This window comes from Morus notabilis, unplaced genomic scaffold (genome assembly GCF_000414095.1).
Source record: "Morus notabilis unplaced genomic scaffold, ASM41409v2 Scaffold1317, whole genome shotgun sequence".
NCBI classification, from domain to species: Eukaryota; Viridiplantae; Streptophyta; class Magnoliopsida; order Rosales; family Moraceae; genus Morus; species Morus notabilis.
The window spans coordinates 85,129-107,915 of record NW_010363007.1 but is presented as its reverse complement, the minus strand read 5'-3'; the positions used below and the strand labels follow the sequence as shown (position 1 = coordinate 107,915).

Genomic DNA, 22,787 nt, shown 5'->3' with positions numbered 1-22,787 from the left:
AAACAACTCCAAACACATTCGTTAGTTCCTAAACTATGGCGAAGGGCGTTTTAAAAAAATTTAATGAAGGTAATTATATATTTCAAACACATGATAACTTATATTTGTGAATAAATAGTTACATTATGTAAATATTATTATTAACATCCATTGCAAAGTAGAATACTTTGCAATTAATACAACTATTTATATAATTATCGAGGGTCAAAGCTATCAAGGAAAATAAAAATTCAGAGATTAATTTTCTAATTTAGAGCTCAAGAACGAAAACTATCAAAGAATATGTGTGTATATATTACCCTATATATAATATTCATATGCAACAAAAGATGCATAACTTATGGGTTTATCAATGATGTATCCTTGATAATTTACAATTAACTAATTTTATTACGATTATGGTATTTTTGAGTATTCACCTTGTAGTGGAATCGAGGGTATTTGAATTTCCATATCCTACTAACGTAAGCACGTACGATCATGTGTGGCTGGTTAAAGTATTTGTTATTTTCTACGTATAAAAGAAGTATTTTTAATCTTCTCAACTACGGTTCTTCTTTAATATTGTTTTTTCCACTTCATGCATGTCTATAAATAGGCAACTACATGTGAAGCAAATTCAGGTGCTCAAAACTCGCCAAGTTTGGCATTGGCACTCTAGAGAGTACATTGGGATATATATAAGGGAGAGTGAGTGTATTACTGTGTTTGTAACACATGTCATCCTCGTTTTTTGATCCAATTGTCTGATTTTTCACGTTTTTTTTTTTTTTAAGTTCAAATAATGATCACAAGAATGATTTCTTCACTTTCTGTGTCCATCTCGGTTCTCTCGTTACTGATCATTGTAATTGACAGTTCTGCCCTAGGTAATACGTAATCCAATTATTATCAGTTTATCTGATTATTTGTTTCTTCAATAATATTAGTGTTTTGAGATATAATTTACTTATAATACAAAATCTTTCCATTTTTTATAAGGGCTTTCATATTACTAATTAATACTTTCGTTTGCACACTTTGTCTTTTAAAGTGAAATGAAAAGTAGAGATTTATAGAATAATTAGTTAAGAGGTTTTACTTACCACGCGGTTGAAAAATTTTGTACCAGATCCGACAGCGCCGATGTTCACTTACTCGGGCCCGACGGGGCCCGAGTATTGGGGAAACTTATCTAACGATTACGTGCCATGCAAGAATGGAGCTGTGCAGTCTCCTGTGAACATTGAGAAGGATGAAGCTGTTCTCAACAGTACTTTGAATCCCTTAAACAGAAAGTACAGCAGCAGTGTAAATTCCACACTGATCAACAGTTGCTACCACATTGGAGTATGTTTAACTTGTGCTTCTAATTACAATCTAGTTGTTGTTCTTGTTTGTTTCCCTTTTTTCCTTTCAACATACTTAAGATAATGAATGTTGATATATTTGAGCTCATTTCTGAGGTTGTAGATTCTATGAAACCTTTCTGGTACTTAAATTAGTGTATGCATGTCATTCATGTATATGTTTTATTTACCAATATCTTTTATCACGTGTATATATATATACATACACACACACACTCACACTTTTGTTTCTTTCTTTTTCTTTTCTCTTTTCTTTAAAAAACAAAAAACAAAAAACCAACAACAACAAAACCTAAAAGATAATATGCTATGTATGTATCACTTGTCACGGATTCGGCTAACATATTTATTTCTATCCCTTTTCCTGTTTCTCCTGATAATATCATTCATGTCAACTAAAATACTTTAATTGGTATGAGTCGCGTGACCTTTTAATTAATATGACATATATTTTAATTAGTATGAAATGATATATTACTTGATGAACATAAGAGCAAATCGGAATAAGGAGACAAAAGTGAATGGTATAATTACTGTTTATATTGGACTCGTGTATCTTTTCATACCCTTCTAATAATATCATATCACATCAATTAAAATGACATGTTAATTAAAACATCACTCGTAAGATCATATAAGTTAAAATATTTTTAATTAACGTTATATGATGTTACTGAAAGAATACGAAAAGAAACAAGAAAAAAAATATATTTATATTGTGATAATTTTATGCTGTGTGGTGTACGTTGTTTTGTGATCATGTGCATTATGTCACATACGTCCGTATGCAGGTAAAATTTGAAGATCAAAGCGGCGCAGGTGTGTTGAACGTGGACGGTAAGGATTACACCTTGATAAAATTGCATTGGCATACTCCTTCTGAGCACCAAATTGATGGATACCAGTATGCTCTCTCTCTCTCTCTCTCTCACAAATTGTGTATTAATTAATCGGTTAATATGTAGTGGACTAAAACTAGGAAATATCATCTCTAGTGATAATATACAATTTTTGACAAATCTTTCATTGGAAAAACAAATACGTCACACTAATATATGGGATAACAAAATGACTATCTACGATATTTTTTAGACATGGAGAATATTAAAAGAAATTATGCACAAAAAATGTTATTTCAATTTAGTAATTAATAGCAATAATAACATAAAAATAAAAAGGAAATAATATTATTGTTGCTTCCCGCTGGTGCTGTCAACACAACACCTAGCCATATATATGATTGTATGGCAGAGGTAATTAGTGAGATAAAATTCAGATCTTGTGGATGATTTTTGCTGTAAGAAAGTGACTTTTGAGGACTAGTGAATAGGAATCTACAAACCAATTAAACCGATTATTTTAGGTGAAATGCAAACTAAATTAATTATAAATTGGTTTAGAGATTTTCAAACCAAATCAAACCAATTAAGGGATCAAATTCAATCCAAACCAAACTGATTGTAATTGGTTTTGTTTGGTTTTTCAAATTAGTTTGAACTAATATTTTACAACCTCTTCTTAAATCTTAACAATAACTATTTATGTGCTCTTTTGTCTCTTTTTTCTCTTTCTTCTAAAGACAAAATGAAGTCAAAGCAATTAAATTATGGATATATTCATATAATAAGTTGTGACTCATGATTAAATATGATATTAAGTTTTTTTTAAATATATGAAAGAAAATAAAATAGGCAAACTAAAGACACGTATTATTACAAGGGCTATATTTACATTAACAAAGAGATAAGGCTTTAGAGAAAATCACGATTAGAATTCAAATGAGTGGAGAATGAGAGGAGAGGAGTGGAGAGAACTTGAGGGTAAACCGCAGACACAGTAGCACTGTATATATAGGTTATGATAGAAACTTCGAAGGTTATGATCATTTAATTTTAGAATAAAAGAGTTTTTTAAATATAAATAAGTTATATATATATATATATGAAATATATATAATTTTAGGAAAATTATATAGATAGAAATTTATTTAGTTTGGTTTGATTTTTTTAGCGAATCTCCTCACCCCTACTAGTGAATGGTTTGTTGCACACCCGTACTAGTGAATCTCCTCTAGTCATATCTTACCAAAAGTAAAAAATAAAAAATATATAACATCAACAGATATGGAATATTGTCAAAAATACCACTAACAGTATAATACTAGGTTACCAATGCTAACCAACCGCAAACCTCCATGCGACGGCAATCTGCCACCACTCCCCAAATATTTCCGTCGGAATATTACTAAACCAATCGCAAAAAGAAAAAGAACTCTAGAGAAAAGAGATTGGGGGCGTGATACCAAGCATAGAGTTTGTTGTTTGAATATTCCGCTTCTATAAAAAGATTTGAACTTAATTTCCTTATAAAATGATATATGCGATTGAATATTTCTTTTTTCTTCAAAATATATATATGATTGAATAATTAGACTTCTTATATATAGTACGAGGCCTAGTTTACCTCTTACATCAACCCACTAATAGTGAAGCCCATATTTACTAGGTACGCTACAGGCCTAGCCCAAATGGCAAATTTTAAAGCCCAATCAAACCCAATTCAATATAGTTATTTGATTAATTAAGATATTTATAAAAAAAGTAATGAATAAAAATCCAATTCAAACCCACGTCTCCTTTCCCCTTTCTCCTTTACTTTGAATGCTTAATCAATAAATTATAATCAATTACTTCATTAATTACAGATTTCCAGCAGAGCTACATTTAGTTCATCAGGCAGCTGACGCAACCCTCTCAGTTGTATCAATACTCTACAACTACACCAGTGATGATGATTCTGTAGATCCCTTTCTCGCCGAGCAGGTCAAAAAAAAAAAAAAAAAAAAAAAATTTTTTTGAGAAATGATTAAATTTTGTACAACTCTCCGTTTATTTTGCTGATTCGAGTTTAGAATTCGAGTTTTGTTACAGTAAAAAACTCGCAAAAACAGTCACATTTAATTTTTTTGTTATAATAAAAAACTCTCACACAACACCACATCTCAACTTGAATTAAAAACTCGAATTAACAAACCGAACGGCCCTCGAGATTAAGATTTATCTACCACTATTATGTAATTAAGTTGCATATTTGGGATTGCAGATTGAGGAGCAATTGGTTGAACTGCCCAACGTGAGTTGTGGAGGCAAGGGGGCTAGACTTCCCCTTGGAAACTTGGATCTGACGGAACTTGGGAACCAGGCCAAAAACTACTACAGATATGTCGGGTCTCTCACCACTCCTGGATGCACTGAGACGGTCATTTGGACCGTCCTTCAAAAGGTATGAATATATTCGGGCGTGTTTACTTTGCATAAAAACAAAATAGAAAAAGCAGGAGTCTATCCTTTTTTTATATAAGTTTTTGTTAATTTCACTTATTTAAGTTTTCAGTTTTAAATTTTTTACAGTTAAAAATTTTTAAAAAATGTCACATTTAATTTTTTCTCTAACAGTTACAAACTCTAAAAAAATATCAAATTTTAACTCGAATTGAAAATTCGAATCTGCGAAGCAAATGAGGCCTAAAAGCTTTATTTTAAAAAAAAAATTATGTGTTTATTCACAAAATAAAAAAAAAATTGTAGTTGGATAGAAAATGAGAAAAGAGAATGCTAGTTTTAGCATCCTCTTAAAATGGATTACTTCTTAATCAAAATGAATATCATTTTTTAAAACAAAAAAAAAACAACTCTAAATTTATACATATATCGTTGAAAAGTTAATTGCTGATATTGAATCTTTCTTTACCTTATCTCCCGCTTACTTTATGTATCATGTATAAAATATTTTAAAACATATTGATAAGATTTATAATATTAGGGTTGATAATTTAGATTATGACACGAAATCTGTACGAAATTAGTGGATTTGGGTTTTCTTTAAATAGGTCTAGGTATAAAAAGAAAAAAGATTGAACTCACCAGACACGATTAAATAAAGGGTCAATACGACATGAACCCTCCAACACGAAATTAACCCGAAATAATATGTTTAATAAACATGTCATAAACAGGTTGACACGAACACGTCAATTTTTAACCTATTTAATACCTGTTTTATATAGATATGTATAAATATATATTTTTTTTAGAAAAAAATAGGTGATATATAAGGAAGGCCCTAGGGTTTTCTCACATTTTTATAGAATTTCTCATTTAGTTTACTGTTTTGCTATATTGTTGATTTTTTTTTTTTTAATATTTTTTTATCATTAAGAATTGAATTTCAGTATACAGGTAGTAAACGTGTTTGCAGGTTAACACGACACTTTATTGACCAATTTAATAAATGGGTTGATCATGTCAACCCTGTAATAAAAGAGTCGTGTTTAGGTTTTTTATTATGACATGATTATTAAATGGACTGTGTTCGTGTCAAGGATTATAGTGTCAATAAAAGAAAATGACACGACACGAACTTGACACGACAACACAAATTACCACCCATAATTTATATTTATAAAGTTAGCAAATATTAGAGAATTGGATTATTTGTCATTTGACTTCCTAATAGATAAGTAATACTAGAAAACAAATCAATGATCCTTAATGTAATCGTTATGTTGTTTTACCTTTTTTTTTTTTTCATTATATTCCATTATAGTTTGATAAACAAATATCCAAATGGATGCTTTTGTACAGCATGGCTAGTCTAATCACAAAACTCCCGATTATCAAACCAACTGTTTGAAGTGGATCCCTCTAATAATCACATGTTTAATTTTTGGTGTTTCAATTGGTGTCTAACCAATTAAATTATGACACTTCATTTAATAAATTTGGATATGAAAATAAGGAAAAGTTAGGTAACAAGATATTTTAATTTTTTAAATGATGTGGCACAATCTGATTGATTAGACACCATTCTAGACATTGAAATTAGACAGATGATTTGAATCCTCATATATTATCATGTATCAATTATGAAACTTACTTACCGCGACTGATCGAATTGAATTATGCACATGGATGTGCATGTACATTTCTGGAAAGAAACAAATAACAAAGGACACACAAATACACATGCATATACATGTCCATCTACACTATTCTTAAAACTCCTCCATGCCCTAAAGAAGGTTATGTGGAAAATCCTTCAAAAGTTATTTATCAACTTTTTTTTTATTTTTATTTTTAAATAAATAGACAATCACAACATTCACAACTATCCAGTGACAACTATTTAATTGTTTATTTAATTACCTTAAAAATATTAATATATGATTTGACATTTTACAAATTGAAAATATATGTAGGTTAGAAGTATCTCCCAAGACCAGGTAGAAGCTCTGAGAAATCCACTGAATGGATCTTACAAGGAGAATGCAAGGCCAACTCAGCCTTTGCATGACCGCAAGGTCCAGGTATCCGACAGTGATAATGAAGACGACGATGACGACGGCGACAACGATGATGACGACGGCGACGACTAAACTGTCTATTTCCGTAGACATCAAGTTATTATAAATAAATAAATGGAAGAAAAATAATGAATGTCTAGAGAATGGAGGGTATCTCTGTTCTTAAGTTTATGAATGTATGTTGTGCCAAAGAAGCTATGATGTCTTGCGGATTTAAACTTAATTATGCTTTTAACTTTGCTTTTGTTGGTTTCCGTATCAATCATAATGCAAAAGCCACGCACCTATTACCAACTTTTGAAATTTGCTTTAGAAATGCATTGGTTTTTATGCTAATTAGTTTTTAAGTTATTTTACCAAACACGATTATACCTAAAATTTGTGCAAAAGCCAAAAGCACCTATCTAAGAGCAATATCGAATTAATGGAGCCTTAAGGACTACATTAAATTCTATATTATTTTCTTTCTTGGATGGATCTATGTTTGCAGTCCTCTGATCATTCTATTTAATTCTTTCTGAATGAGATAAAAAGACGCCAAAAATGACTTGGCTGGACCATGGATACAGCTAATTACAATGAATTATTTATGTTTGGCTCAATTAAGTTAAGAGATCAAAACTTAAATAGGAGTTTAATTTGAGTAAACATAACGTAAGAGTACAAAGTGATATTACACCTTTCAAATCAATATTTTATATTCTCTAAAAAGACCTTGCAAACTAAACTAATTCAAACATTCTCTTCCCCTTTCCTTAGTTAAAATTAAAAGAGCACCCTTATTCATTCTAATAGAGTTAAAATTCTGCTACTCACATGAGTTGAGTCCCGCTAGGTAACTAAGTAAGATCCAACCTAGTAGGACCTAACACTTTGTGAGTGTAGAGTTTTAACCCCATCAGAATGAATACCATTTTTAAAATTAAAATCTATTGCCGTATTTAGAATTGATCTTGTTTTTGTTTTTCATGTTTTTCAAGAAAGAAAAAATGAAAATGTTTCTAAAATAGCGTTTGGCACAATAAAGACAAAAAATAGAAATGAAAATGATTTTTTAGTTTAGTGTAAAATGAGAGAAAAATGAAAAATAACTTTTAATCATTTTTTATTTTTTATTTTTGTTTTCTCCTCTCTCGAAGAGAGAGAGAGAGAGATAGACATTAATGAGTTTTTTACACTGAAAATAATATATTGATAAAACTACCAAACGCATTTTCAAAAATGATTTCTGTCTCAGATTGAAAACATTTTCATTTTCATTTTCATACAAAAAATAAAATCATTTTAAAATGAGTTCCAAACGCGTCCTATGTTTTATGATATTATTAACTTTAGGGCATGGAGATAAATTGTCACGTCAAAAAATGCCTCACTAGAAACTTCAGCCCATATATATATATATATCTTCATGATGAATTTGATCAGATTGTGAGGCTAGAGTATTATAACCAAGCTTTTTCTTCAGGCCATAACAATAATATCCCAAGTTTTTTGACCCTTTCACTTTCATTGAGATAATCCCTATCTCCACTCTGAAGCTGAGAAAAAAAGACTTGTCAATGAACCAAGTGGCTCAAGTTATGGCCATTTTTGGTGGCAAATGGAATAGGCCATCTTCTCATCTTTTATAAAGAAGAAAAGTTTATTCTAGTGTTTGTGATGGTTATTATAAGATAAGCCTTAGAAAGTAACCGATTCCTTTCACTTTATTTACATTATGCGGATACAATCTTATGGCCTTTTTATATCAAGTCCCATTCACTTTTCACTTTGAATTGATTGGTCTTATTACATTCTCCAATAGGTCTGTTCTTGAAAATCATACATGGAGATAAAGCCTCAATCATTGAACCTTAATATCAAAGGTTTAACATGTTTTTAGTTTTATAAATTCAAGCTTATAATATATTATAGTACTTTAGGGTTATTTTTAAAAGTACTAATTAATAAAAAAAAAGACATTTTATAAATGGCACTAGTGTTGATTATTTTCTTTCATGTCACCTTATAATTATAAAATATACGTTCATGACTATTAATTAATAATTACCACTTAAAGAATCCGACGTAACACTAATAAAAAAAAGTTAATCAAAACTTGTATTTTCTTAAATAGATATTATTAGCATTATTTAATAAAAAAGATTTAACTTTACTATCTTGAGCTCTTGAGAATTAACAATCCAAGAATGATAATTCATAATAGGTTTACCCTTTTAGACTCTGGAGGGCCATAGTGATTTTTTTTTCCCTTTTTGCCCCTTATAGACAGCTCCTTCATAACTAGAATCTTGTCAGGTGGGAGGCGTTTGTGTGTCACGTGTCTGTTTTTTTGCAGCTAATTTAGTTTTTATGGATGTTAATTAGCTGTATTTTCACTTTTTTCTCTTCTTTTATATATATATATATATATATACACACACACACTGAGGTTCAAGAATGTAAGTAAGCAAATAGTTTGAATTGTAATGCAACATAGACGTTCATTTCACGAATTTGAATTTAAAATTTGAGTTTCGTTACAGTAAAAAACTCTCAGAAACAGTCACATCTAATATTTTTATTACAGTAAAAAACTTTCACATAAAATCACAATCGAATTAACAAATAAAACGGGAAGCCACATGGTGTTGTGAACTTGTGAGTGATTTTGCTTATGTGTAATAATATTACCGTTGGTATCCTGCCAAGTAAGATAATTAGCTCAAGCTAAATGGATCTTGGACTTTTCATGTTTTCATGTATATTATATTAACGTTTTGGACATAATAAGAGCTGAATATTCCAAAAGCAGAAGAGTGCAAGAGCTAGCATTTTCTTTTACTCGACAAAGGGACCAGAAACCAAAGTGACATATAATTTCTCAACATGTGGAGTTGGGTTCGCTAGGTGCTAGCAATGAGCTTTAATGGGTCCCGTCTATGAGAAACCAGGCATGGGTAATCAACCAGTGGAGGTGTTGTGTGTCTTTTATAATTAGAGACCAATATTTATTGAGAAAGAAAAAAAAATTGTAAATTTATTATGAATCAACCCAGCTAGGAGATCTATTAGTACATCACTACTGGGTTGTTTGGTTGCTAGATTCATGTCATGATTCGAATCATAGTCGTAGTTCGCTACAGTATTTTCTCTCACAAAAAATACACGTAAATCAACAATGATTCTAAATTATGATTCTAAATTCATCAACCAAACGTCCACTACATGTTGATGTTCCTATGCGCATTCCAATCTTGTCTAACGTTGCTAACTCCCCTTTCTCATGAAATGAAAGAGTCAGTCAATAAAGTAAAAATTTAAAATCACTACAAGAATCGCGGCCATCCAACGACGCTATACATCTATAGCGACGACACGTCGTCACAACAAATGTTGAAGATGTGCTTAAAAAAAATGAATTACTGCATTGTGAAACTCACTTTTCATAATGATATTGTTGTCACTAAACGCTAAGAACAGAATTCTCACAGTAAATTTTATCATTTGGTGCCAGAAAAGACTTTTAGCGACAATATATGTCGTTGCTAGCTAAAAGTGACCCGCGAAATACGTACAGACATAAAATATTGATTTAAATATTGTGAATATAGAATTTTATAATTATTCTATTTTAAACTATTTTAATTTAAATATTTAAAATCAATTTTGATTATAAATATATATATATATATATATATGGTCGTGGATTTAATGGTTATTTTAATATTTACCAACCTACAGTGGATATCTTTATTTTAATTTTAAGATAATGATCTAACGGTTGTAATTAATTAAGTAATTAATAAAAAAATTTATGATAATTAACAAAATTAAATTTTTATTATGTAATATCATTAAATCTCTATATTTAATGGTTGACTAAATATAGAAACGTAATTATTAAAAACTTGTGATAGATAAATGTGTGTATGGATGTATGTTATATGTGTCTACATGAATGTCATCTACTCAAAAAGGAAGTGTCATTTGATAATAGATAATTCTCAAATGAGTCTTAAACTAATGATTACATCTCAGAATGTGATTAGAATATTTAGAATATAAAAATCATGGCGGTAAGCACTACTACTGAAAAATAAAATTAATGCTAGATCTAATTAAGAGGATTCGAATAACAATCACGGGATGCCCTAACTAGTTTTGTGGTGCAAATGATTGTGGGGTTGTGTTGTTTATTTGTTTTTGGAATTAAATAGTAGTGCAAAACGAGTTTCAGAGACAGAAAGTTTCTAGTTTCTTCGATTGTGTCATGTTACACTAATATTATGAACCATGAGTCAATAAACACTACTTTTAAGTGGCTCATCTTTAGAATAATATAATCCAAATAATAATAATAATAATAATAATAATAATATAAATAATAATAATAATAATAAGTTGCTCATATCCTTAGATGAATCAACATTTTGTTTAATGGAATCATGACATTCAAGACAAGAAATTTTTAAAGTGCAACGTAAGAAAAATTCCAAACATGACCAATGTCGCCAAATTGGATTAAAATTAGCGATAATTTTTATAATCACCATGTGAATTCCATCCAATAAGGCTATTAAATACTTACAAGACGAAAATGAAACTATGTTTCTTCTACTGTATTTTTAGGAAGGACTTAAATATTTTGTATTATTTTGAAATATTGTTCTAGGTAGAAGCTCGTCTATTTGGAGAAAACAATATTAGAAATGCATGTGGCAAGAAGAATATGAGCCCGACGGAGATTTTACTTTTGCTTTTAGCGAGTAGAAGAAGAGAAGCAAAAGTTATAACTTTTCTGTAAGTGTTTAGAATCAAGAGCTTAATGACTCAAAATTATTTTTAAATTTTTAACAAACAATAAAACTGTTGAAACTAAGTTTCTAATGCCTTAATTAAATTCTAATACAAGTTTTAAAGTTTATTCAAAACTGTTTTTTTAAGAAGCTACATTTTTTTAGCTTTGTCTAGAAGTTCTTCTAAAAAATTAAAATATTTCTGACAGATCATTTAAACACTTTTAAAAGTAAATTTTAAACTTAAAAAGCCAAAAACAACTTTTAAAAATTTCTCTCAAACAGGCATATATATAATAGCTTTTGGCAGTATCAAAATTGTATATGGGTTATGTAGCTGAAAAATAATATATTTAGTTCCTAGCTTTTACGGAGTAGAAAGGCAAGAATGTTGAAATGCACAGAAGTGAAAGCAGTCACTGATTGGGCCAATGTGCCACAAGATCCTATAAAAACCATACAAATTGCACCACCGAAAGTAATGAGCAACATTGAGGTTAAAATTTATATATATATATATATATATATATATATGCGTATGTATATATCATGTAAAAGGTCCAATATATTTGAGTGGCTCATCTGTTTTGAATGGAATTTGTACATGCATATCCACAAAATTAAAGACGTGCATTCTTTGATCGCATCATCTGTGGTGTGAGTAGGATTGGCAATCCAGATAACGACACGATGACACGATTCGAAATCCACACAAAGTTAGAGGATTTAGTTTTACTATAAATGGGTTTGAGTCATAATCGGTTTGACACGATTAATACGATTAAAAAATGAGTTAGGTTAGGGTTGAACTCCTAACACAAAGTGACACGAATTGACATGATTAACTATATGTGTCATCTGTAATATAATAATATGTAAAATAACATGAAAGTTTATATGACATATTAAATACAAATAATGTGAATTTTAATATTTGAAGGTAAAATTCATTTATTTTTCTTAAAGAAAAAGATAAATTAACCAATAAACATGTTAAACATGTTTTGATCGTGTTAAATAAGTCATTATTATATTAGTTATTTATTCAATATATTAATTTAAACGGATTATACGGGTTGACACGATTAACACGATTAATAAATGAGTCGTGTTTGGGTTGATATTTTTGACACGTTTAATAAACAGATCGTGTTTAAGTTGATATTTTTTGACACGAACATGACCGATTAACACGAATTACCACTCTTAAGTGTGACGTGAAAAATGGGTAAAATTTAGTTGCCATGAAAATTAAATACATTTTCTAAACTATCAAAATTTGGCTATAGAATCTGTCAAACTTTAATATTAGTTGATTTTCACATCACCAATTACGAGTTATATATGATTTCATATGCTTGAAAATATGCGTACCATCAATAGGGGTATATATCTTATTACAAGAAAAGGCTCCCTAATTGAAGATAAAATTCTATATAGTAATGTACATTTTTAAACAATATCAAATAATATACGATTTATTAAAGGAAAAAAAAATAAGAATCGAGCTGGTCAAAAGTATGCGGTTAACATAATTCAATAAAATATTTTTAAAATGGTTAAAATAAAAATTGTTTAAAAACCCACTATAGAATTGATCCTTTAAAATATATAGAATAATAAAATAGGCATTATCATGTGTGCATGGTTAAATTAAAGTGACGTTTGATTGATAGATTTGGAATCATAGTTTATGATTTTAATTTTTGAAATTTTAATTTTTTATAAGAAAAAAATACTGTAACAAATTAAAAATTATGATCTTAAACCATATCAGAACCCTCGAAACAAACAGAGCATAAGTGTTTGTTATTCTCTCTGCTACAATTAGTCTCTTTTCTTGTTTTTCCAGTTCACATGCAAGTGTATAAATAGGCAGTGACAGGTGAGACAAAGTTGCTACGACAATTTCGACAAAAAAGACTCCCAAAAATAGCTGAGAGGGCTCGCCAAGTTTGGCATTGGCACTCTGGACTCTGAAGATTGGAATAAGAGAGAGAGAGAATATAATTACAAACGCAGAGCCATTTTTGGCAATACTATATATATATTTATTAGTGTCTGTAATTCTCCATATATATATCATCCTCGTTATTCTGTCTCGTCAGATTTCACGAGCTTTAAATTTTTTTTTTTTTTAATTTATCAATTATTGTTCACAAGAATGATTTCATCACTTTCTTTGCCCATCTTGGTTCTCTCATTGCTCATCGCCGGCGCTTCCACCTTTAAACTAGGTATCACATATCCATTTCTCATGGTGATGAAATTTGATTTCTTTTCTTTTCTTTTTGTTTATGTTTTGTGTCTTCAATAATTTCGTGATCTTTTCATTTTCTATAAGGTTTTGCGTAGCAATTAGTATATACGTTTCTTTGTAGTTGTTTGTTTTAAGAAGTGAAATGAAAAGTCGAGAATTGAGACCTCGAGACGTAATTTTAGAAAATGAAAATATTAATAGGTATGGTTTAAGGGATTGCTTGTTTCATTAGTTCAAAGTCAACCCTATAATTTTAATTCTGTTACAATATTTTTCTCTCATAAAAAAATTTAAATTTCGAAAGTCTGAATAAGAAATCATTAATTTAAACTCATAAACTAAACGAGTCTTAAATTGTGACGGTGAAATAAAATTAACAGATCATAATGCGCCGTTGTTCACTTACTCGGGATTGACGGGCCCTGCAAAATGGGGAAGCTTGTCTCCTGACTACTACAAGTGCTCGTCTGGAAAAGTGCAGTCTCCTGTGAACATTAAGAAAGACGAAGTCGTTCGCAACAAGAAGTTGAAGCCCTTGACCAGAGACTACAGGCCTGCAAACGCCACACTTATCAACAATGGCTTCAACATTGGGGTTTGTTTACTAAACTTTTGCTTACCTAATTCTCTCTTTAACATGAGATCATTAATATATTGAGATCCTAAGAAGTTTGCCAAAATTAGAAAGTGAAATTAACAAAATGATTTTTTTTTTTTTGTTGTTGTTATTTTTACACCGAGCGACTCACTTGGTCACCTAATAAAGAAAAAGTAGTACGTCATTCGGTGTGTAAACTTTGAAGTTATTTTGCAAATAAAAATTTCTTAGAAATCATTTTACAATTAAAAGTGTTTCCCTTTGAAGTCGTTTTCCAAAATCCCCAAGAGTCCCCGTACTCTCAATTTTCGAGGCTTTAATTCTTTAAAACTTTTGGGTAATTAACCATGAATGCCCTTGATATCTAACAAGTTCTCTTTTGTCACATGCATGCTTTAATTTTGATTTAAAAAAAAAAAAACAAAGTGATATAGGGAAATAGTACTTTGTATCACTAACAATGATACAATTACAATTTGTATTGTGCATCAAATCTGTCAGTATAAGACCATGTTCCGATAGTTTTATTCAATTATTATGTATGTGGACATATATACTCTCAAGTCACGAGGCCGAACCAGTCAGGCACGTGTATGGTTTTTAATATGTTCGTGTAACATAATTTTTTCGTTTATGTAACACTTAATTTGCTAATTAGTATAACATTTAATAAGTTCAACACATGTGAATTTTTAGTATTACACTTGAGCAATTTACACACACTTATAAATGACGTGAGCATAAGAAAAAAAGTTACATAACTTATAATATATATATATATATATATATGTTGCATTTGACGATGTATTGATGTGCATATATATGTTGCGTGTTGTTAGTGCAGATACATTTTGAAGAAAGCCCAGGGGTGTTGGACGTGGACGGCAAGAGTTACACCTTGAAGCAAATGCATTGGCATTCTCCTTCTGAGCACCGTATTAACGGAGTCCAGTATGTACTCTCTCTCTCTCTCTCTCTCTCTCTCTCTCTCTCTCTCTCTCTCTCTCTCTCTCTCTCTCTCTCTCTCTCTCTCTCTCTCTCTCTCTATTAATTTGGGTAATAATATTGGATTAACAGAACCAGTAAATACCATATCCAGTGATGACTATGCGTTCAATCACGCAAACCAAGACATACCACTATTGGATAATTACAAAATGACTATCAACAATGTTTTGAGTTTGAATTAAGACAGCTTATGGAATAAAATGATGCTACTCAATAATAACAACAAACGACAACATTTATATACATATATATATATATATAATGATAATACGTTGATGCAGCTCCAACCAATAAACCATATCTACATGGGACAGTATGGGGCTTTTTATGGATTGATTTTGACATGAGAGAGAAAATTTTGCTCGGGAGAAAAAAAAAAGAAAGAAAGAAAAGAAAAGCCACGAGAAATCCAGAAGTATCCTGATAATGTCATATGGGTTATTGGTGATAGTCTAGCATGTTACCGACAGTAATGTGCTGTGAAACTGAAGGTTGTCCAGTGTTTTACACTGACCGAAAGCATTCTATTACTATTCTGTGTTGGTGGTAGTCTACCGTATTACCGGAAATTTCTATCGTGATGGATCTGTTGGCAACAAGGTCAACCGTGAAATCGCTAGTACTCTTCATCAGTGATGATCTAAACATCGGTGTGATCGTGATCTCGATGGCACACGTCGCACAGCGGGTACGGGACATCTCCACGGGTAAGGGGGACGAAATCTCCATGATAGGCGCGGGACTGGGGTTGTAGGGGAAGGATGAAGGCAAGAGAAAAGAGAGAAATATGAAAAAGGAAAAAATTACTCATAAACAATAAGTATAAAATTATCCTTACAACATTTCTTTTTAAGAATCACAGGATGCGTTTAAAACTCGTTCTAAAATAATTTTATTTTTTGTATGAAAATGAAAACGTTTTCAATCTCAGACAGAAATTGTTGTTGAAAATGCGTTTGGTAGTTTTTTCAAGAGATTGTTTTCAATGTAAAAAAACTCATTAATATCTCTCTTTTTCTCTCTATGCTTGAGAGAGGAGAAAACGAAAACAAAAAATAAAAAAATGACTAGTCATTTTTTTATTTTTTGTTTTCGTTTTCTCCTCTCTCAAGCATAGAGAGAAAAAGTCATTTTTTATTTCTCTCCCATTTTACACTAAACCAAAAAATTATTTTCATTTCCGTTTTTTGTCTTTATTGCGTCAAAGCCGTTTTAAAAACATTTTCGTTTTTTCTTTTTCAAAAAACGTGAAAAATAAAAACAAGATCAATTCCAAACAAGGCCACAATCTTCTATTTTTTACATTTAATCTCAAAACTTTTAAGCATAGCAAAAATCTGTCCAAGGCCCCTTTTCTTATGGCATTCACGTAGTATGCCACCAAAATTCAATAGTTTTACATTTATGTCGTCTATTCTCCCTCTCTTTGTTGATTTTGATGTTCTTTCGGAATACTCTCCGAAGACCAAAACTGAAGACGTCCAATCATCTTTTTGTAGAGGGAAAAAAATAATTAATACCTTATCAGGATATTTTCGAGTGAATTGAGTGGTATAAATATTAAATTTATATTATTTGGTGGCATAAATGTAAAGATGGCTTTTTCTAAGTCGCATTTTTATATTTCTCTCGACTCCTCCAGAATATGAGATTAAGTGGATCTCACAGGGGAATGTGACAGTGCCAAGTATTTAATTGGGCCAATCAATAATTCAACATATTGGGTCTAAATTAGGCTGCAAGAAGAAGGCTGACTTAGGGAACCCAATCTTTACTAGGCTCTGGTCCTTGTCCAAATTAATTTATATATTTTATTCTTAATTAATAATCTTTTAGTAAGATAAATATATTAATAAAATGGTATTAATTAAAAATATGAGATATAAATCTAAACTCGTGCACTTTTAAGAATAAATTTTATAATTTTCTCAATTGTGATGGTGTGAAAACCTTTGAAGCCCAATCCTCACTTACCCGAGTGCTTTTTTTAATACTTTATTGTCAAAACTTAACTTCATTTATTTATTTATTTATTATTATTATTATTATTTTAAGGATTTAAAAGCTTAACTTTCATTATGATAGATATCCAGCAGAGCTACATTTAGTCCACAGATCGGACGATGGAAATCTCTCAGTTGTAGCAGTTCTCTTCAAGTACAGTGATCATCCTGATCCCCTTCTCTCCAAGGTCGAATTATACTAAATTTGAGAATGATTAATTCTTATACAGGTCGAAAATAATTTAGATTAAGATGTATCTATCACTTTATATCATGTATTTAAATGATATATATATATGTCTGATTGCAGATGAAGGTCAAAGTGCATGAGCTGGCTAAGGATGTTTGTGCAGGCGACGAGGAGGCTCATATCCCACTTGGAACCTTGAATCTGAAACAACTAAGGAAGCGGACCAGAAAGTACTACAGATATGTCGGATCTCTCACCACTCCTCCATGCTCCGAGACGGTCATTTGGAACATCCTCGGAAAGGTATGTTTCGATTTCAATGCATGTTTTCGTACAGTTGACTCATTCGAATTGAGAACCTAAATTAAAAAAATAAATTTATGTGTGAGGAAATACTGAAACAAAAAAAACGTTAAATTTAAATTTTTATGAGAGAAATCACTTGTAACAAAAATTAGAATTGTGATTCGAACTAGCAAAATAAACGGGGGCGTAAAATTTCAATTTGCAACCATTTAAAATGGATCCTTATAATACTCGTCGCGAGTATTCTTAATCAAATTCAATTATATATACATTTGAATGCACATGTACATTTCCAGAAATAAACAATTAATAACACCAATAATTGAAAATTGCGATATTAGACCATATTAGACCATATTAGACAACTATTATAAGAATGCACATGCATGTTTCCCCATCCAAAATGCAATATTGGACAATCACAACATTTGCACCTATCCAATGATAATGATTTTTTTTTTCCCCTTAACTATTTACTTACAAATTAACATTTTTGGAAAGTTATTTTACCAATAAAGCCTTTTTATTAGCTCATGTATTTGCATTTGATTATATATATAAATATGGTTTTGATGATTACCAAATGGAAACATACAGGTTAGGTGCATCTCCAAGGAGCAGGTAGAAGCCATAAAAGCACCATTGCATTCACCTTACAAGAACAATTCAAGGCCATGTCAGCTCCTAAATGGGCGCAAGATTGAGCTATACGATGAACTTGATGACGACAAGTGACAGCTAAATTATCTGTTGTCGTCTTTCGTAGTAGTTCAAATGAGACATCAACGTATTCTAAATAAACGACAGAAAAACAATGTATATGCACGGAACGGAAAGTACTGTTGTTCTGAACTCTAAAGTTTAGGAATGAAAGTTGAGCCAAACAAGTTAAGGGTTGTTCTTTTGCATTTTTGAGTTAGGATGACTTGAGTGATGATCTTAAGTTGAGTTTGAGTTATAACTTGAGTTGAAGTTGTAACTTGAGTTTGTGTTTGGATGTGCACATTTAAGTTATAATTTGAATTAAGAATATTTTTGAGTTTGTGTTTGGATGGGTCAAAACTTAAATTTATATTTAGATAGTATTTTAATAAAAACTCAATGGTGATGAAAAATTTTAATATGGTATATGAGTAAGATTTTATTCATCTTTTCGTTGTGAATGCATAGAAAAAAAAATCATCTCAATCAGAATTAAAACGGAAAAGTTATGGCATTTTTAAGAATAAAAAAGTTATTGTTCATTAACTTGAGTTTGAGTTTATGAAGAACTCGAGTTGAAGGGGAAACTTGAACTCGAGTTTAGCCCCAAACTCGAGTTCAAACTCGAATTCAAACTCGAGTTCAAACTCAAATTTAACAAAAGAACATGAACTTGAATAAAATTATAACTCGAGTTTAAACTTTTTCTGAGTTTCGTTGTAAAAGAACAACCCCTTAAGATGTCGGATAGAGTACCAAATTGATTTGAGGAAAAAAAAAATCACACACACATACACACATGAAGAAAATTATATGGCATGCCACCGAAATCTAAAAATTTTACATTTATGACATTGATCATAAATAAATTATATATTTTTTAAGTAAATAGAATAACATAAACCTTAATTTTATTCCACTCGATGACATAAATATAAAGATAACATTGTTTGCGTGGTATTTTTAGATTTCTCCCCAAAATATGCTTTTAGTTCCCTATTATTTTTTTTCTTCCATTGACTTATAATTGTGGTCTCTCATCCATTAAATCCCTGTTTAATGAGATAATTGGAAGACGCCAAAAAAGACTTGGTCGGGTCATGGATGGCTCCATACAGCTAAGAATGACTTATTTTTGTTTGGCTCAAGGGGAAAATAAATTATTGTGTGGATAATATCATTGTGAAAAGTGGAAAACAATAATATTGAAAATGACAATAATGGAAATGGTATTAGTTGCGGATGGTAAAGAAAGAATGACTAACCTAAAAGTAGGAAAGATAAGAATGCCTAGAAACTGCTAGCATGGGGATTTTGATGAGTTATGGCACAGTTTTCCCTTATATCTCGGTTCAATTTCTTTGACTAACTGTGAAAAATGAGGAAAGAAAAATCTATTAATTGCGCGGAATAGTCCTTTTCATTGACAATTAGACCACCAATATGACAATAGAGTCAATGGACAAATCATTCCCATAATACCATTTTAACTTTGGTTTTTCCGAAGGCACCAAACAGTAAGCAGGGTCCACAGGCCCACATCACAGTTACCAAAACCCACAAGGCATCTCCTAGATGGGAAATTTGAACAGACGGATCAAGAAAGTGATAATTCTATAATATGGTACAACAAATTAAATCACTTATTAGAAGGGCACAGTTTTTCACTGTGAAATCTTCATCTATTAGAATATCATTTTTTTCTTAAAAAAAAAAAAAAAAAGAGTAATAGGATTTAAATTTTAAAAAACTGCCAGTAAGTATGATGGCATTTTTATTATAATCTACATATCGGACAGCGTTATCACACCTTCTAGGATTGCAATCTTTTCTTAGGTTTCATTTGGCAAATTTTGGCCAGATAAAACAAAAATTGGATCTATATCAATAGAGAAAGCTGACACCCGTACTGCCCAGAACTATAGTGAAAAATAACTTTTTGTTAAAAAAAAAGGAAAAAAAAAAAGGGGGAGCGTTATAGTAAAGGGACTTTGTAAAAGGGCCAAAAGGCAATAAATAGATATTTTTTTTATAGAAGCAATAAATAGATATTTGACTCCTATATGAAGGAATGATTAATGCACCGATGAACAATTAAAGAAAGTCATCCCAATATTTGATCTTATGATACATTAACCATGCTAAGTACTAAACCGTATAAACATTATGATAATCAATTTTGAGTTAAATCATATAATTTTTTTTGAAAGGATTAAATCATATAATTTTCAGTATGTGAAATGTAGAAAAACTATTTTATAGACCTCAAATTATTAGTATTACGAAAACAGTAAGAAATCCCATTTGTGATCTATTTTTAATAATTCGTTGATTCAAATTTTTTATTCGAATTGAGATGTGATTTTATGTGAAAGTTTTTTACTGTAGTAAAAAAGTTAAATGTGATTATTTTTTAAAACTTTTTACAGTAATAAAACTCAAATCAATAAAATAAACATAACCTAAATCTCACGTGAATGTCGATCATAACACAAATCTTCAAATAGTATTTTTCTTTTCTTTCCAAATCTCAAAATCTGAAAATTACCAAAAGAAAAAAAAAAAGTAAAAAAGGAAATTTACAAATGCACTCACAAAAACATATGTATTTACAAACCTGGTGATTTTTAAGAGAGGAAAAAAAAAAAGAGAATAAAAATGGGAAAACGTATAAACGTTGAAAATCGAGGTTGCCTTTACCAAGGGGTGGAGTGGGTAAACCGTTATCTAACGTTCCACGTCATCCAACGACAATTTAAAACGGAACCGGGCCCCACCACTGGCTACCAATCACGACAATCCACAGTTCAATCTTCCCAACGTGGGTCCCACACGCGCCATCGCCGCATCAAGAAACGGTCTCGACGAACAAGATCACGCCACGTCAGCGCCAACGTCACCGGCCCACGACTCGGACCTTCGACCAGAGGCGAACTTGTGGAGGCCGCCAAGCCCGGGCGGGTCGATCTCCACGCTCCTCCTGGGGAGAGAATCGGAGTGCGGCGCGCGCATGTCACGCACCACCGTCCTCGCGCACTCACGCAGCGGAGACTCGGACCACTCGGAGTGCCTCGCGCTGGTCTGTGCCGATTTTTCTCTGCAGCCGGTTCTGAAAATCGCACGAAAACTGGAGAAGAATCCGGTTTTCTTCCGTCTCTCGATCGGTTTTTGCTTCTCCGACTCCGGTTCTGAAGATCTATGCGATCTCTGACGATTTTTCTTCAACTGACGCTTCCGGTCCCTCTTTGATCTCACCCGTCCTATGCACGACACCTTCGGCGACGACGGTTCGATCATCGGACCGTCCGATTTCCCGACCGACACGGACCGCTTCGGAAAGAGCCTGGCGTTTCCGGCCTTGCGATTCTTGGCGTCGACGAAGACAGACTTCTGAGGCTTCGGAAGGCCGAGTATCGCTGCCTTGGACTTCAAATTCTTGGAGAATCTCTGCGAATTGGAGTTGGAGCCAGGATTCAGGTTCGTCGAATTGGAATTCCCTTTCTGCGATTCCTTCCGCTCGAAGAACGCGTTGCGATCGAACCAGTCGAACTCAGCGTCTTTCGAGAGCCAGAAAGATTCCGGCGGGAAATCCGGCGGAACTTCCGGTTCTTTAAGGTCCGCGTCGTTCTCCGGCGGCTTCTGGCCGTCGTCCGCTAGGGTTTCGCAGGCGATTCTCCGGTCCATGGAGCCGCCGCCCGCGCAGGCCGAGACTAAGGTTTCCAAATCCACTTGCGGCATCTGCACGATGAACTCTCACTGAGAAAGAAAATATCGGAATTTTAGAGAGAGAGAGAAAGAGAGAGAGAGAGAGGGAGGGAGAGAATGGTGAAACTTGAGAAGAATGAAGAAGTAATGAGAGGTTTTATAAATGTGGTGTTTTTTCGTTGTGTATTAGGAGTTGCATTAAATAAAAAAGATATTTCAGAGAATAAAAAAATAAAGATAAAATTACTTTTTGGAGGGAGAGTTACAATTCTTGACTCGTGCTTGATGGCTTCGTATCTTTACGTCCATAAATAAATAAATAATTCTAATAAATAATTATATTTTTGTTTTTCCACATTTTCTGTCAAAAGAATACTTACGTTGATTTGCTTTTCTTTGCTTTGCTTTTTATTAGCGGCGCCTTACTTTTCTCGTTCATTTTTAGTTTTCTATCATTTATTTATTTTGTTTTCTTGTGTCGGTTCGGCTTGGCTCTTGGTTAAGCTTCTGGCTTGGCTTTTAAGTC

At 31.6% G+C, this 22,787-nt stretch overlaps 3 protein-coding genes across 3 annotated transcripts; 2 read left to right on the top strand and 1 right to left on the bottom strand.

Annotated features, from left to right (window-relative positions):
• The first annotated feature begins 702 nt into the window (after positions 1-702).
• On the top strand, positions 703-7,000 carry LOC21398480 (alpha carbonic anhydrase 1, chloroplastic). Its single transcript, XM_010103253.2, has 6 exons — positions 703-869; positions 1,112-1,329; positions 2,141-2,253; positions 4,054-4,171; positions 4,452-4,631; positions 6,607-7,000. The coding sequence occupies exons 1-6, from the start codon at positions 785-787 to the stop codon at positions 6,781-6,783; spliced, it is 891 nt and encodes a 296-aa protein (XP_010101555.2). The 5' UTR covers positions 703-784; the 3' UTR covers positions 6,784-7,000.
• A 6,441-nt stretch (positions 7,001-13,441) lies between these two features.
• Positions 13,442-18,744, top strand: LOC21398479 (alpha carbonic anhydrase 1, chloroplastic). The gene is made up of 6 exons (XM_010103252.2): positions 13,442-13,726; positions 14,130-14,344; positions 15,192-15,298; positions 17,441-17,546; positions 17,669-17,851; positions 18,452-18,744. Exons 1-6 carry the CDS (start codon positions 13,654-13,656, stop codon positions 18,587-18,589), a joined length of 822 nt encoding a protein of 273 aa, XP_010101554.1. The 5' UTR covers positions 13,442-13,653; the 3' UTR covers positions 18,590-18,744.
• A 2,378-nt stretch (positions 18,745-21,122) lies between these two features.
• Positions 21,123-22,405, bottom strand: LOC21398478. Its single transcript, XM_010103251.2, has one exon. It carries the CDS (start codon positions 22,292-22,294, stop codon positions 21,431-21,433), a length of 864 nt encoding a protein of 287 aa, XP_010101553.1. The 5' UTR covers positions 22,295-22,405; the 3' UTR covers positions 21,123-21,430.
• Between the last annotated feature and the right edge of the window lie 382 nt (positions 22,406-22,787).

Excerpts from the sequence above, each read along its gene's own strand:
- LOC21398480 (XM_010103253.2), top strand. The coding sequence starts at position 785 with ATGATCACAAGAATGATTTCTTCACTTTCTGTGTCCATCTCGGTTCTC. Across the intron at positions 1,330-2,140 it reads ACAGTTGCTACCACATTGGA|GTAAAATTTGAAGATCAAAG; the intron begins GTATGTTTAACT and ends GTCCGTATGCAG. Across the intron at positions 4,172-4,451 it reads ATCCCTTTCTCGCCGAGCAG|ATTGAGGAGCAATTGGTTGA; the intron begins GTCAAAAAAAAA and ends TTGGGATTGCAG.
- LOC21398479 (XM_010103252.2), top strand. The coding sequence starts at position 13,654 with ATGATTTCATCACTTTCTTTGCCCATCTTGGTTCTCTCATTGCTCATC. Across the intron at positions 13,727-14,129 it reads CGCTTCCACCTTTAAACTAG|ATCATAATGCGCCGTTGTTC; the intron begins GTATCACATATC and ends TAAAATTAACAG. Across the intron at positions 17,852-18,451 it reads TTTGGAACATCCTCGGAAAG|GTTAGGTGCATCTCCAAGGA; the intron begins GTATGTTTCGAT and ends GGAAACATACAG.
- LOC21398478 (XM_010103251.2), bottom strand. The coding sequence starts at position 22,294 with ATGCCGCAAGTGGATTTGGAAACCTTAGTCTCGGCCTGCGCGGGCGGC.